The sequence below is a fragment of the Apostichopus japonicus genome, chromosome 9, assembly GCF_037975245.1.
Source record: "Apostichopus japonicus isolate 1M-3 chromosome 9, ASM3797524v1, whole genome shotgun sequence".
NCBI classification, from domain to species: Eukaryota; Metazoa; Echinodermata; class Holothuroidea; order Aspidochirotida; family Stichopodidae; genus Apostichopus; species Apostichopus japonicus.
Genome location: NC_092569.1, coordinates 14,085,435 through 14,103,111, shown reverse-complemented (window position 1 = coordinate 14,103,111; position 17,677 = coordinate 14,085,435). Strand labels below are relative to the sequence as shown.

At 36.9% G+C, this 17,677-nt stretch overlaps 2 protein-coding genes across 2 annotated transcripts in view; both read right to left on the bottom strand.

Annotated features, from left to right (window-relative positions):
* LOC139974477 (uncharacterized) overlaps nt 1–14,846 on the bottom strand; it is a 128,676-nt gene extending 113,830 nt beyond the window's left edge. The window contains exon 1 of the mRNA XM_071981657.1: nt 14,812–14,846. The gene's annotated coding sequence lies outside the window, so the exon portion shown is untranslated. The remainder of the gene's footprint in view (nt 1–14,811) is intronic.
* LOC139974480 (receptor-interacting serine/threonine-protein kinase 1-like) overlaps nt 1–17,677 on the bottom strand; it is a 240,480-nt gene that overhangs the window by 216,841 nt on the left and 5,962 nt on the right. Inside the window, exons 2-3 of the mRNA XM_071981662.1 lie at nt 14,700–14,758; nt 37–164 (exon numbers count right to left, since the gene is read on the bottom strand). Coding sequence (XP_071837763.1) covers nt 37–105 — 69 coding nt within the window. The 5' untranslated portion in view covers nt 106–164; nt 14,700–14,758. The remainder of the gene's footprint in view (nt 1–36; nt 165–14,699; nt 14,759–17,677) is intronic.

Sequence of the window (17,677 nt, the reverse complement as noted above, 5' to 3'; positions counted from 1 at the left end):
GACTTGCTACATGTATGTGCAGTGCAGTTACATTACCTGTCGATATGCCTTCAATCTGGCAACGAATTTCAAACGAAGTCCAATTTGTGGGATGAGCTCCTTCATCACATCATCATCATCAACATTGAGAAGTTCAAATGCCTCTTTGTCATTTATGAAGTGTTCTGAAAGTTAAAAAGAAATTAAAAGTATGGTTGGTAACAATGTTGTTAATACAAAATATATACACACTTTTCCAAATATTACTTTGAAATATTAAGTTGTGGTTACACTACACTATACAGACACACATAACCACTTATCATAGCCAATATGGATACATTTATTCAACATCTTTGGCTTTGTTATTGCTGTGCCAGAAACATGCCTACTGTAGCCAATGTTGATCATTACACACCAGTGCCAGTAATCTGTTGGACATAACACACCCACCAATCAAAATACTGACCTTCATTTCGATATTTCATGCTCATTTACATAGTTTTGCACACCTTTTAAATTTGACATCAATAATCCTACATTTTGAGAGCTGTTTAGAAGTTTCATCCCTTACCACTGTCATTTTAAGCTGTGTTTTCAACCATTAAGGAACACAACTGGAAGGTTTACATTGAACATTTAAATTTGCCCCCTACCAGTTCGCCTTCATCATGCTACAGTTTGGTTATAAATATAAACATTCCTACTAAAACATTCCTTAACATGTCTAGCTCTGGCACATTATTGTACTGTAGTCTTGGGCATATAAACACATACCATTATTGGTAGTGGGTTGGGCCAGTGTGCTTGGGGGGGGAGGGGGGGTGAAGAGGTACACTTGTTATTGGTAAGGGATCACCAATTAAAGTGAAGTAATGCTTTAAATAGTGTCCTCAATACGACGGCAACAGACCATCCAGATGGATACTTAGTCGAGCTCAGACCAATGATCATCAAACAGTAGTATGTATCGCTATTCTCAGGTTAACAGATGCGTAAGCATAGGGGAGGGGTAGGGTCCAACTGTTCTTGATAGGGTATCAGAACAAAAGGTGAAGTAATAGCTGTCAATGAGATGCACATAGATTTGTGGATTTCCCTCTTGCTAAATATATGTATAGCTTAGCATGTTTTTGTAAGGCGATCGGCCTATTTAATATTGTTAAGCCTAAAACCTTTTGCAACATGTTGAATCTATGTTTTGTTGCAGCATTTCGATTTCATTATATGGAAAACATGAGTTTACATTTGATTTTGTACACGGTACTTGTATCATTTATCATGTACAGGCCTAGCATGACTGCTAGTCTCGCAGCCTATCTATACAAGTCTACTGTGTAATTGTACCCAAACATAGCATTGCACTTGTTAGGCTAGAGTAAGAATTTGCCAGGTTAAAATTCAAGTTACCCTCAAATGTGTCAACGAGCATATCCAAACCCAAGTCTTCCAGCTGTGTTCTAACAAAATTTTCCATTGTAATTTGGTGAGTAGAGGATATCGAAGCACAGTAGAAATGAATCTAATACTTGTGATAGATCGACCAAAACGTTGGCTGTGAAATTTGGAACTTACGATTTTATCACATGTTTACCTTACTTATGATACGTACGCTAAATTCTAGACGATCGGACAGGCTCGATATCGTTCACTGTCGTTGCACATATTTAGTAACAAAGTTTGACCGCATGTTCTGGTGTGTTTTCATATGCTCATTACAATTCTCGATGTTGGATGGTTCTGGAAGGGACCTATTTAGCACATATTATCATGGCTAAATACTTCTAAGAGGCGTTAGACCTTCTTTTTATGGGCAATTTGACCATCCAGCCGTTGGAGAACAAGATTCTGACGATGAAATTCTGAAATTCTGATATGGTAAGCCGCACAGTTGCACACTGTATGTACTATGTATTGTGTATACATGTACTGTCGTAGCGCAATTGGTATAGCCTATATGACTTACCGTTACGCGTGGCTATCATTGTATTACATAATACAGTACTTTAGAGAAAGGGGGGAAAATCAGTCATATTCCTCACATTCAAACATCAAATTATATTTTACTTATGAAATAACATGGCTTGAACTCATCAAACTATCAAAAGTCCAGCAGATTTCATCAAAATAATTTCAAATGGGCAAAAAAAGTACATTGTTTGTATCATAACCTCATTTGCATATTTACATATCTAATTAGCTTAATTATAAAAAATATATAAAAATTAAAACCTCATTTCAATACCTATTTGTCAATACTTGGGTCCCTATTGACAAAATGAACAGATTTTAAGTAATTACAATGTGTAAATATTTTCCCCCCAGGGGGACAATTATATGATCACCATTGGGGAGTGCAAGGGGTTAAGGGGCTAAGCAAGTGGCTTTGGGTGTTGGTCATGTTGACAGTGACGAGGAAGTCATATAACTCAGAAAGGATTGTTTGTGTAACCAAATCATAACCTGGTTAATGTTTTGTTGTTGTTTATGTTGATCATTTTATTTTTCTCCTTTTGTTTTATTCATTTGACAATAAATAACTTACTTTGGTAGATTGAGGAGTTCCCTAAAGTTTCACTTTTTGCTACTACTACAGGGCAATAGTTTGTGGTCAGGTGGCCCTGTGTGACCTTTGTCTTTTTTTAAACATAGTAATTGTTTTGTGTGGTCCTTGTTTTCTAGGAATACATGTACTGGCCCCAAGCCTCTATCACTTTTGAGAACTGTGGGAGAAATAGACAGTTTAATAGCTATTTTGCTTTGGTAGGAATATTCTTGGTGATTGATGTGTATCTACAAATGTATTTAAGGACACTGATGAGGCCCATTTATAAGTTCAATTTCGGGTTGAGTAATGTATCTGTCAATTATTGAGTAACTAAATTGACAGCTGATAGGTCAATGGACCCCAGATACAAGGGAGTGAAGAGCAAGCTGGTATAGAGCCGTCCAGAGAGCCAACCTGCCCCAAAGATGTCCCCCAACAGAGTGAACCTGCCCGGAAGTAACCCAAGGAAGCAATAATATTTCGAAACTTTGTATTTGGTTGACCCTCGCCGCGATTGTTTTTCTTAGTTTGTTAGGACTTTTAAGCCTTTTATTTTCCAATAAGTTCAGTGGATTTCTTGTGAGACGTAACAGCTCTGATAAGATCTGTAAGTTACCCATTTATATCATTTAAATTTTTCTTTACGTTTAAGTGACCCCATTGTTTTTAATACAAGATTCATGTGCATGGTAAACCTACTATTTTTCCTTATGTTTATTTTTGTGTGAGCGTTACGCCTTTTCAAGTTGTCCCCACGATCTCAGAGTCATCCGGTCCTACTCTCATGGAAAGGTGCTACTTGTAATTTTCAAAAACCAAAAAATATATATGTTTGCCTAGTCACTGCATTTTTGACCAGCTACATTAGCGTTAAAGGTGAGTCTCGAGGCAGACTTCAGGAGAATGAAAGTGTTTAAAAATGCATTAATTCAAATTATGTTTAACACAACATCAATTTGTTGTTTTCGAAAAATAACACTGCTTAGAATGCAAAAACTCTTAAAATTCTTCGGACATTCCTCTATTACTTCAGCCAACACATCCTGGCTCTTCATACTGTATTTTATTATGTAATCATCTTGCTGTGACAAAGAACTGGTCTGTTTAATTGTCGTACAGTACAACGTATACGAATGTCGTTATTTGTTTATTGTTTACTCTTTACATAACACCTCTCTTAGCACCCAACAACTGTTATATTGTTCATCAGACGTTGCTATATAGCTTTCAACCAACATTACCAGCATAACGTGGTACTAAATACTGTTAGTTCAAGAACATTTAAATTATGTAATCATCTTGCTGTGACAAGAAACTGCTCTTCCATTTCCATTTTTAATTATCTTACCACGTATAAGAGTGACGTCACATGTATATTGTTCACTGGTAAAATAACACCTCTCCTATCACCCAAAAACTCTTTAAATATTATTTTGAGATCCCTCCATTACTTTCAACCAACACATCCTGTTTCTAAATAAGTGCAAGAACATTCATGTCGTTTCCATGCTGCTGTTACAAGGAACTCCTGAGTTTTAATTGTCGTCCAACCTATAACAGTGACGTCATATGTTTATTGTTTACTCGTAAAGTATTACCTCTTTTAGCATCCAACAACTCTTCAAGTATTCTTAGGACATTTCTTTACAACATCCAACCAACAAACCTTGGTTCTAAATAGGTTTAGTAACATTGAAAAACGATTATCATGTTGCTGTGAATAGTCGTTGCTGATTTCAATTTAGCCCACACTTCGTAGTGAGATCATTGGTTGTTTACACGCAAGATAACATCTCTCCAAGCATCCAATACTCCTAAGATAATCTCAGGACATCCCTGTAAAGCTGTCAACAAAAACATCTAGGTTCTAACAAGTGCAAGACCATTTAAATGCCCTTTTTTATGATGCTGTGACAAGGAACTGCTTTGTTATAATTGCGTACACCGTATAAGAGTGACGTCATTTGTTTGTTGTTTACTCGAAAAATAACACCTCTCCCAACATCCAACATCCAACATCGCGAAAAATGTTCCCAGGACATCCCTCTACAACTTCCAACCAACAAACCTTGGTACTAAATATGTGCAACGAAACTCGTTTTTTAAGCACTTTTTGAAGCCTGCCCTGATGGACTATGACGTCATATGTTTATTGTTTACTCGTAAAGTATTACCTCTTTTGCAATCAAACAACTCTTCAAGTATTCTTAGGACATTTCTCCACATCATTCAACCAACAAACCTTGGTTCTAAATAGGTTTAGTAACATTTAAAAACTATTATCATGTTGTTGTGAATAGTCGTTGCTGAATTTTAATTAAGCCCACACTTCATAGTGAGGTAATTTGTTGTTTACCCGCAAGATAACATCTCTCCAAGCATCCAACAACTCCTAAAATAATCTGTCAATAAAAATCTTTGTTCTAATAAGTTCAAATACATTTAAATGCCATTTTCATGTTGCTGTGACAAGGCACTGCTTTGTTGTAATTGTCGTGAACCGTGTATGAGTGACGTCATTTGTTTGTTGTTTACTCGAAAAATAACACCTCTCCAATCATCCAACATCGAGAAAAATGTTCCCAGGACATTCCTCTACAACTTCCAACCAACAAACCTTGGTACTAAATATGTGCAACGAAAGTCGTTTTTAAAGCACATTTTGAAGCCTGCCCCGATGGACTTTTCTATTGAAATAGGAATTCGTTTCGTGGAATGGGTATACTTAAAACAACTTTCGGCGAGTATATGAATATGAAAATAAGCAAAACATGACAGCAGCAAGTTCGAATCGATATAATACGTGAGGGAATTGCGCGACGGACTGTCTGAAGTTTCCAGTCCAAAATTTGAAAAAAAAATGATACGCAAAAATTCAAGGCTTAATTTAAAAATCTTTCCTGTTGAATTATATGTATCACATTGGGGGAAATGACAAATAAAGGAAACTATTGAATAATCAACATACATATGGGACAAAACGAGATATGTATTTGAAGCTCAAGTGAGAGGTGGTTATTGCTGGGTGTCCGTCCTCAATGACTGATATCCTTGGAAGAATTATTTTTTTGTGGAGAGGAAGTTGGTCCATTTTGTTGAGTCGGAACATAGACACAATGGACTAATCAACATTGCTGCCATCTCGAGCAAAACTGAACAATGTTAAGAAGTGGTTCCAGAAGCACATCTGTTAGGGGGGGGGGGGGTTGGGTGAGTGGAGGGAAGAGCTGAACTATTTTTGCATCACTACAAATTTGATTTTCTCAGCTTTACCATCCCTCAACTTATGCTTATTCACTACCCCATAAGAAGTGTTTAACAAGACTAAAGACAATGCAAATTACTTCTTTCATTGTATTGCATGAATCATCATTTATTTAATAAAACGCCGACATCCTAACGTGTTAATACGTAAGCATAGGCCATGGCGTAATGAAATTCTACGCAATTGGGTATAAAACGACATAACAACTTACGACGTCATGTCCTAGGGCTGATCAAGACTTGTACGTGTAGTTTGTACAAGCAAAGTGACTAGCACTGGTTTTGTCTAACTTGAATCAAACATTTGTATACTGCATCCTTCTAAGATTGTGTTCCTAAGTTCTCGGCCTAAGCCTAAGTTAACAAGGTCTAATGGAGCATTTCACCATACACAGGACATGACACTTCCAATGCAAGTTATTACAATTTTGTTGGTTGAATAAGGAATAAGTATGAAATGAAGTCACACTTACGTTCACACCATTGTTCGCTTAGTAACTTCAAGTTTCTAGGAAAGGCTAGCTTTTCTTTTTATAGATCATGAGTGTGTCTGTGAGTATTTCTTTTCCCAGAGATGTTATCCAAAGCAGTACTGTTTAGAAAGGATGAAGAAAATGATTAGGTATTTTTCTGGAGTCGTTGTTGTACCTTTGTAATGCATTCTATTATAAATTTATATATTAAAATTATATAATTTCCTCATCTGTACACATGTGTATGCATGCATTAAAGAGAAAATACACATTAATGGAGAGAAGAGGGGTACTGAAACTGAGGCCTATGTGAAAATTTGAAGAAAACTGTCCCATATATATATTAAGAAGCAGATTCTGACACAAACTTGATCACCTTTACCTTCATGAACATGGCGACAAAATATTTGCTAGAACCTGGCATTCCGATCAGGTTCCATGTTGCTTTCCCTTCAAGTTCATTACTTTCATTGGAATGATGGCAACATCGTTTAAATAATGTTGAAAGAGTGGAATGAGTAAAGAAATTGAAGATTATTTAGTCCTTCACCGCCAATGATATTCAACTTCAGTTTTTATTTCATCTCATACCATGTATCATGTAACCTTATTTGATGTTTATTAATATAACGTTAACCTGCATAAACCTTTACTTTGTGCTTTTTAAATGCGATGAGTTAATTTAAACAGCACTGCATTAATTTAAACATACCTGCTTAGTATAACGGATGGGACGAGATACCTGCGTAATGGAGTTATAATACCCATTTTTCGTGTAACTTAACTCCACCAGGTGAGCACCTGTATGCACGATGATACATAGTATAGCTGATGGATTAACTCACGTTTTCTGCATGATTTAATTCAATTTCTTGTTTGTGTGTACAGCTGTCCTAAATGCACCCTTTGACATGAGGCTTCAAGTTTTCTATGTTAGTCTGTCAGGTTCTAAATATTACCCCCCCCCCGGCCTTTACTCGTTCACTCGATCACTCCTACAAATCCTTTTCAAATGCCTTAGCTGTGATTTATCTACGATGATGATACACTGAAGTAACTTAACGTATATTGGTTGTCTGATGAAGGCTCGGAGTATCGTTTTAATATTTTTTTATTATTTTTTATTATCATTCCATCAAGAGTCCAAACAATGTACAATTTCGTAATAACATATACTTTATGACCAAAAGTCAATGTTATCGACAACAACAAATAAATCTTTAAACTTCAAAAAAAGATTTCCACTTATGCCATCTGATATCAAAAGCATTTTGCTTACAATCAGTTTGTTATATAAACTTTTCTTTTAAAAAAAGTTCTTTAAATCAATTTTACCATAGTTAAAGGAAGGTTTCTCATTTTTAACCTTACTTTTGTAAACACAAAATTTCAGAACCAGAAGGATGTTATTAAACACATAGTCTTTGTACAAAAAATTTCCAAACAGAACAAGCTCTTTACTAACTGCAATATTGATATTCAATTTGATTTGAACCCAGATTCAGGCGCGTAGCCAAGGGGGGGGGGGGGGGGGGCGAGGGGGCAGCCGCCCAACTTGAGCATATATTTTTTTTAATGTTTTTATGATATTGCTAGTATTTTCATAATAGAAAATGCTAAGATGCTACTTATAAGGCCTGGAAAGTGCCATTTCCAGCGATCTGGGAGGCATTTACAGCCAAAATGTTCTTGTACGCTTCGCGCCAATCATGGTGGCGCTACGCTTAGATAGTTTGCAATGCCGAATCTACAGTTTCGCCCCTCCCTTGGCAAATTCCTGTCTACGCGCCTGCCCAGATTTGAAAGTCCCTCCATATTTTCTGGGTGAAGCTGCATTCCCAAAATAAATGAATTAAACTCTAATCTGCCACACCACAAAAAGTGCACAATGGATCAATGGTTTTGCGAATTTTAACCATGAGAGTATTTGTCCCTAAAATTCTGTTAAGAAGACGAAATTGGAACCAACGGAGCTTCACCTCAGAAGTATATTTCCAATTGTATGAGAACACCTTATACCAATCTGCTTCATAAAAAAGTGGGGACAAGAGCATGTTCCATTTGTGAATACATTTATATTGGACCTTATTATTTGTTCATAAAATATTATAAAAACCTTTTACACCCTTTTGGATCCATAAAAACAGTTTTAATATGAATGCCTTGAAATGGGAGTGCAAGATAATTATATATCTGGCCTAATAGACCAGAAAAGGATTTCTCTATTGCCTTTTTAATACCATGAACGTGAAGAAAATTGTTCTCACATCATATTTTGTATAAATATCATCAGCAGATAAGAACTCACCCTTAGAGTTTATCAGATCGTTAACATATAATATACCATGTCTTTGCCAATCTTTTTACAAAAAGCATATATTACCCACCTTAATTTTTTCGTTGTGCCAAATACTGGAACTTAAGAATATTTTGGGGGTTGAGCGAAACGCTGAAATCCTTCTAGTCTGAAAAAACACTTTTCCAAAAGGTATTTTAACTTTCTTGAAAACTCTATCCCAATAAGTACCAGAAGAGTTATCAAAATTACAATTAGGAGTATCCACCTTATATAGATTATACACCTTACTGTCAGTGTTATATTTAAGCAATCTACGAATCCAAGTCATCTTTAAGCAGCATTTTGCGTCCTTTTCTATGATTCTCTCAACCTCACTGACTCCACTATGCCATAACGACATACATAACTACCTTATCTATTTAAATCTTACTTCAAATGGTGGCATAAAAGCATAAAAACACTAACGTCATTGACCAATACGTAATACAACACCGTGGTTGATTTGCGCACAGTCTATATGACAGTTGTACCAGGGAGTTCCATAAAAACTCCCTGGTTGTACCAACGCACAGTCTTGAATCTATTTTTAGCAACGGCTCATAACTAAACCTACATCTCTGATTGGTTGAGTTCAAACGAGTGGGTTTAGACTGTATGCGATTAATTTTAAATGTGGAATTTATCGTGGACAGTTTTCTCATTATCTGTAAATATCCTTAATTACTCGCCAATTAACGTTGTTGGCAGGGAAAAACTTGGCTAATATCTACGTTTGCTGTTTTGTGATTGATATATGTAAACAACTCGATGGACATGTCAAAAAAGTAGAAAACGGCGACCAAACGCAAAATGCTGCTTTAAGTGCTTTCTCGAAAGGTTCACATTGAATCATACCAGCACCAGGAGTATCGTTTTCATGGTTGAATCAAGTTCATTGTTGAATTCTATTGTCAACGGTTTGGAATGTGTGTAGAAAAAAATATTAAAACGTGTAAGGACCAACACTTGCATTTCTAATGAAAACACATAAGCATACGTGCTACTAGTACGATGAACAAGCATTATACTGATGTTTTACAGTTTCGAGCATTCTCCCCTATACTAAAATGGAATATTCCATTATCAATATTCAAACTTGTGTTGGGGTAAACATATTACGTAAGCATTCAGATGGCCCGGTACTGTGGATTTTTTCAAGACTTTCAATTGTAAGATGGAGAGTGACGATTCATATTGCACTGAATATTCAACATATGGCTGTTGAACTTGTTTGGAAGTCAAAATATTGAGAAACAAAGCGATTCATATGTGTAGTCTGCTTTGCAATAGAGCTTCAACGTGACTTCGCGAACACTATTCTAGCCGAGTACTGTGAGGAAATATCATACTTGAATAGCACAGATGCATTCTCAAGTAAGCTAATACGCCAAGGAGCACCAAACGTGAGGGCGCAAGCAAATGAGACAAATGTGTGTCAAATGAAAACAAATGATCGGAAACAACCCGCTTTTCGCTTCGGTCCTTTTTGTTTCGAAGGGCTCCTGCGTCAAAGTTTCGTCTTTTCATCTCTCTTTATTTTAAGGAGACAATCCCCGAGAATAGTCTTCTCGTACGCACTTTGACCAATAAATGAACAATTAGCCTAGGCTGTGCCTCATCATGGATACGTGTTGGATGATTGATAACTCCGCCCTGATTTAGACATCCTTCGGCTTTTATACACCCACTTCTACGCAGGGGTTGACACGACAAATATCAAACGTTATATCCTTCAAGATTCGGATGGTCCAAATGTGGACCATTTTGTTAGAGAATCATTATTCGAGATAGGAATACACTAGAGAGCTTCCCATAGCTTTATTTTGCACATAAGACAGCCTGCATCAATAAACAACATTTTTCCGAGGGGGTCACATGTACTTTTTTTTTTGTCTTCAAAAAGATTTGTTTACATTCAACAAACCGGTCCTTTTGACCTTTAATGTTGAGAACAGTGAGAAATGTCAGTCAACTGACCCTATCTTATACAACTATCTAATACATACAAGGAATCAAATCAGGAGTCTCACAGGCATATGTAGAGAGATGGCTCTATAATTGGAGAAAATATGTCAAAAATGACATTTTTTCGGTCTAAATTAGGACCAAAACACGGACCATATTCCGGAATTATTTTTCCAGAATGCCTCACCCTACAGAGTAGATTTTTAGCTCTCCAAAAGCGCCACACTGAAACGCTGGGCTACATAGAAACCATTAAGCAATAGCGCCTCCATTTTGTGAGTAATCCCTAGCAATTCAACTCGAGCATTTCTACGGTATAGAATTTCGGTCAGCCACAGTTGATATGCTTCGCGTCGTTAGGGTCAATGCAATCACTCACGTAATTGAAACGGTAACTATTTAGCACATATTATCATGGCTAAATACTTCTAAGAGGCGTTAGACCTTCTTTTTATGGGCAATTTGACCATCCAGCCATTGGAGAAGAAGATTCTGATGATGAAATTCTGAAATTTTGATACGGTAAGCCGCATAAGTTGCACACTTTATGTACTATGTATTGTGTATGTAGCGCAATTGGTATATATAGACTTACCGTTACGCGTGGCTACCATTGTATTACAGAATACATTTGTTTGTTTGGAGGGGGGAAAATCAGTCATATTCCTCACATTCAAACATCAAATTATATTTTACTTATGAAATAACATGTCTTGAACTCATCAAACTATCAAAAGTCCAGCAAATTTCATCAAAATAATTTCAAATGGGCAAAAAAAGTACATTGTTTGTATCATAACCTCATTTGCATATTTACATATCTAATTAGCTTAATTATAAAAAAAAAATTGTAAAAATTAAAACCTCATTTCAATACCTATTTGTCAATACTTGGGTCCCTATTGACAAAATGAACAGATTTTAAGTAATTACAATGTGTAAATATATATCCCCCAGGGGACAATTATATGATCACAAGATTGTAGTGAAGGAGTTATAAGGAATTAGCCTTGTTGGGTCCAGTACACAGAACAGAAATGATGCGGTGATTTCGCAGTCGCGATCTGCTGGATTACAAACCGGGAAATCCCCATCTGAAGCAATTTCCGGAGATAAGTACATAGAAAGTAGTGTTTACCTAACAGTTCAGTTTCCAGTTTAGCTGCCTTTGTCGCTTTTAGATGAGCAGTCAAATTCAATATGTCCAATCCCTTATATGTTATATACATGGGCAACAGACATGTAAGATAACTCATCTCACGGAAGTTCCCACAATATAGTGAAAGATTTATTCACTCCCACAAGAAAGAGTGCTGGTAATCGTCACAATTGCTAGTAAGTGAGCTAAAATGCATATTTGCACCCCTTTCTGTCAATCATGCACACCAAAACCATTGGGAACTATCATCACGACCACTACGCTTTTCTTTGTGTACTTTCAATGCATTATTGTCTACATAAATTGATCCAAAGGCCCAGACATGCTTCATTGTGACTGGCCATGGGGAATTATGAGCCTCCAAAATCTGCTCGTTCACTGGATACTCACTTCACCATACAACGCAACCACAAACTAATTTTCCTTTTTAACAAATTACACATAGTAGCCTACTTCCTAACCTCATCGCCACACCATACAATGCGAACTTTCTTACACATCATGAAGAAGTAGTGGCCCAAATGATAACGTTGTTGTCTATAAAGTTCTTTTTTTACAGATTATGACATCACCAAAACTAACACATTGGCCACCCTATAATCCAAATTACAGTGACTAGTAACTATGGTCAAATATTTACCACAGTGCAGGAAACTAGAGATTCTTGTACTAGCGTTCTATAGTTTGATCATTATTGATTTCGACTTGACCTTTGGTCTCCAATCATAATATGAAAGGTTTGCTGTACACACTAAGATAGATGAGTATACACCAGGATTTCCCTAACTTTATCCCACACGAGCCCCCTAAGGATGTCAGAGTTGTCCACGAACCCCCAACTTTTCGAGACATGATCTGAGTCATTATTATACTATAATACGCATAACGTAAGTTCATATTGTAATATAGTAATGAAAAAAAAAACAAGAGATGAACACAGATTTATTTGGAAACTGCAAGATCAGATAACGAATTGTTTTGCACCAATAACCCATAACGCACGATGAGACGGATGCTCCTGGTTTTCATCACATTCACGGTACGGTACTACTATGACAAAATATGCGTATGGGTACGACTTTTTGTACATTTTAGTTAATCAAAAAGCACTCTAGTTTTGACCGGGATGGACTCCAGAACCCCCTGGGGGTTCATGCACCCCAGTTAGGGAACCCCTGGTATACAACATACAATATAAGCTTATGCTTATTGTATTTTTTAACAGGTTTTGGTCTTTGAATTCTGTTGAGCTGTGACCGTTACAAAACAATACAGTATATTCATAAATGCGTATCTATACACACGCCATTTCACGTTCATGTAAGCTTCATGTTTGGAGTAATGTATGTAAAAGGCTTTCAGATTAAACCTCTACTAACATCTAGTGACCAAATAAGACTTAAAAAGAGGGGATTGTAAATTGTTCTAAGGTTGATTTACATTCCAAGCGTACGTTGATAAAAGTTTCATGGTTATAATAACATTCATGTTTAGCGGTTTCCAGACTGCGATCACTCTAACCTTTACCAAACACAAAAACCACAAATCTTACACAGGGTTCGAATAATTTGACCCTTATTGAACATTGACCAAAGTAGTGTCCATTATGGTGGTTGCACATACCACGAATGGAGCTCAACTTCAATGTTTATGTAGATACATCACCATGTTTTCAGATCATCCACTTTCATCTTGAAATCCTGTGTGCCAATTTTCAGACACCTGTCGATATTTAACCTCATACAGTATCTACAAGCAATAATGTGTATAGTTCGCGTATACCACACACTTCTACTGTGGTGTAATTATACATCTATTTGAATAAATTTGTGTCTTGTTTGCATTGAATAGAAACTATATTAAATGCATACACGAAAGTTTAAACCGTGGACTTGACTTGAGACAACTGGTTTTCATGCTCTAAAGCTTGTATCACATGGCAATATAAATGTCTACGTTATATTTTTTTACCGTATATTTATTATTAATATTGTTCTTTGAGTAACCAACGGCAATAGCATTGTCGTAAATAATAAATGAGAAGATTAATTAGACGATGTACGTGTTGTTGAAGTTTTCAGCTTCATTTAATATCCAGTTGTGAAATGTCTTTTAATTTCTGGCACAATGATATATGCGTGTAAAATGTACATATTGATGTGACAATGATATGATATATATTAATATTGTGATTGTATATCAGAATGAAATCAAATAAAATCAACCCCAATACGTGCCAATCGCCAACCAAACTCATAGCTGTTTCGCACATTAATGGATTTCATATATTGTTAACGACACATTAATAAGAAGTTTATATTTCAGACGTACACTATGAAGCTCCACACATTATTTTTAGTATTTACTGCGGATGTTAATTTGCTCTAACATTCTTAATACCTTTCCTTACAGTATGTTTAAGAAATCGACGTTGAAACATCTGTGTCAATGGCACACACATAATACAAACGGGTTGCTGATCGAAAGTCCATTCTTTATTAAGGCCTAACTGGCGTCTTAGTAAATGTTTATTACAGAAGATGAACTACCATACTTGTGTCAACTATCACTAACTTAAATACAAATGTATCATACTATTTTACTTATGCCGCACAGAGTCATGTGTATTTCAATAGAGAGTATGCTGCTCTAACGTTTATGAAAGCCATATACTTTTAAATAATTGAAATGTGCATTATGAACTACCATACTTGTGTCAACTATCACTAACTAAGTACAAAAGTATCATACTATTTTACATTATGCCGCACAACGTCATGTGTATTTCAATGGAGAGTATGGTGTTCTAGGGTTTATGAAAGCCATATAGTTTTAAATAAAGGAAAATGTGCATTATGAAACCATACCACTTCAAAGGAAAATAATGAGAGAAGAAATGGTGTTCAAAGTTTCATCAAAATATCAATATCATTTTCAATAACTCAATTACGAAAAAACGTAAATAATTCAAACCTGCAAGAGAGGTTGAGTATCATTGTCGTCTTCGACATCAGTCTTCGACATCCTTTCGGTTACGAAGAAATAAAATAGGATCCAAGAGAGAGATAAACATGCATATACATGATATGTAACTTAGAAAGTCTGCATCGAATATCGTACCTTTCCTAAAGTAGAGTTTATTAGCTGATCAATTATATTCAATGTTATACGCTTTGTACACACTGAAAATAAAATTGGGTGTCAAGTGACACCTTTTAAGGGTATACGCTTTGTACATATTACGTTGTGTAGCATATGAATTTGCTTGTGTACCTTGGACTCGAGGCGTCATCGCCCGTATGGAACGTCATTGTTTGTATATCTTAGGAATTTCGTACCTTTCCTAAAGTAGAGTTTATCAGCTGATCAATTCTATTCCATGTTATACGCTTTGTACACACTGAAAATAAAATTGGGTGTCAATTGACACCTTTCAAGGGTATATGTGTTCAGGACACCAATTTTACGCAATGACCCCTTCAAGAGTGTCCTTCTTGCATCGCTTCGAGAATGCACATTCTTATGTTGACATCATTTGGGTATAATCATCAATTTTACCCCGATAGAGGTGTCAAAATACACCACTGTGGTGTCCAGCATAAGCCGGCTATGTGGAGTCAAAACAATTTGACGAGGTCAGTTGACACCTTTGAAATCAACGTGACACTCTTTGATACTCATTTACATACTGGCACCTGTAGATAATCATTACGGGGGTCAAACTAAGGTAGTAAGGGGTCAGATGACACCTTTGAAAGGTTGGAATCAGCGCGACACCTTTGATACTCATTTGCCTTACATACTGACATGTACCGTAGTGACCGTCCGTTACTATGTTCCCACCAAAAGCAAAGGGCAAAAACAGACTGCTTGGGCATGTTACAGTACAGTTTGTATATTTTTCTTACGTGCGTTCATACGCGTTGGTAAGTACAGTATTATAGTAGTGCTAACCGGTTGCACATGGATATGATGTTATGTGATATACAGCAGCTTCACACACAGCCCTCGTTATTAGTACACTGATCGTCACCGTGACCAGGGGCGTATCCAGGATTTTCTAACCCGGGGGGCGCGAATTACTATCTAAGCGGAGCGCCACCATCGGTTGGCGCGGAGCGTACAAGAAAATGTCTGGTTTTGATACCCCCCAGATCACCGGAAATGGCACTTCTCGGGCTTGAAAATGACCAACCAGATGAACACTTTTGCCTGAGAACCAAGTATTTCCCAATAGTTTATTTTCCATCCATAACCTTTTTGAAGATTGTCATCAGTCACACATCATGTTCGACCTCATTGCATGTCCTGTGGATCATTCATTGCTTTTGTAGGTGATTCTACGTCACGGCCCACAATATCCGAAAGCCCCACTTTTCAAGGTTTTAAGCCCATTATTTGTTGAGAATTTGAAAATTCACACTTCTCTTGAACAAAACCACTTCAAAACATTTCATAATGTTGCACAAAATTCAATCTGTGGAAAAACAATATAGAAAAACCTCCTTCAACCCCTAACAGACAGGTCAAAATTGCACTAGTAGAGGGAAGTATGATGAAGAATGTTGGTCAGGAAATTTTCAGTTAATTTATTGGTGTAGAAATATTAAAACCTCTTACTACGGCTATTATAAAACTTCGTTGAAGGAAATGAAAAATACCAGATATTTCCCAATATCAGATATTTCGAAACCGAACACTACACACATAGGCGTAGGAGGCGGGGGCTGCAGCCCCTCAACCATTTTTCCACCTGAAAATTCTGGCAATATGCTGAGAATTTTTCGGGCACCTACTGAAAGAAAAATTAATAGCAATGATGTAGCTTAAGGAAATGAATAGTTTAAAAATTATCTCCTTGGTAATTAAAATAAAGTTGTAAGCTTGGCCGACTAATTCGCCATTACTAATGTAACAGAGAGTTTTGACATAATTGGACCTGTATGCTTTTTCTCCATCTACATAAGACATTTCGTCGTCTACATTAGCATCCGGCGGTATACTGCGCAACTTTCACGGACCGTACGCTTGCTTATATGATATTGACATAAACATGTTGAACGCGCGCTTCGCGCGCGAAAAAATTTGGTTATATTTTTCGGGCAAGTCGTAACAGCCACTAAATCCAATTGGGCTCCCTACGCCTTTGACTACACACATAGACAGTTTTGAGGCTGTTCATCCTGGAACATGCATTTTCATGCTCACTGATATGCTCACTGATATCTGCTCTTTGCTTTACAAATTCGTACAGGCGTGTGGCGAGTAATTTGACAAGGGAGGGGCAAAGCCTGTAGGCAAACTATCTAAGCGTAGCGCCACCATGAGTTGGCGCGAAACGTACAAGAAAATTTTGGCCGAAAATGCCTCCCAGATCGCTGGAAATGACACTTCCCAGGCCTTGTAAGTTGGAAAAATGGAACGTCAAAAATTGAGTTGTCGGTGTAAGGGGTAGGGTGAGGCGCACGTCCACTCCGTAATCCTCGATCTGTCACTGGCTACACTGTGTATATAAAAGGGATCAGCGCTGTGCTTATGACTGTTCCTCTTTCTCTTCCCGTGGTCTTGGCGTTTATCTTCTACTCCCTCTTTTTCTCCTTTTTCTCTCTTTCTTCTTTTCCCTTCCTTCCTCTCCTCTCATCCTTTTCTTTTTTCCCCCTTCTTTTCCCTTTTTTCTTCTCTTTTTTTCTCTCCTCTTTTCCTTACCCGGGGGGCGCGCGCCCCCAACGCCCCCCTGGATACGCGCCTGGTGACAGATAAACAGGTAATCTCAAATTACAAATTTATGTTATCATAAACTTATATTATTAGTATTGCATATAAATAAGTATCATTCACATTGATTAATATAATAAGCCTACAACCTGAAACTTTTCAACAAACGAAGGCAGGCAGTAGGCTGAGCCAAAGGCCGTTAGCCTAGCATAGTAAGTACTAGTATTACTAGTAGT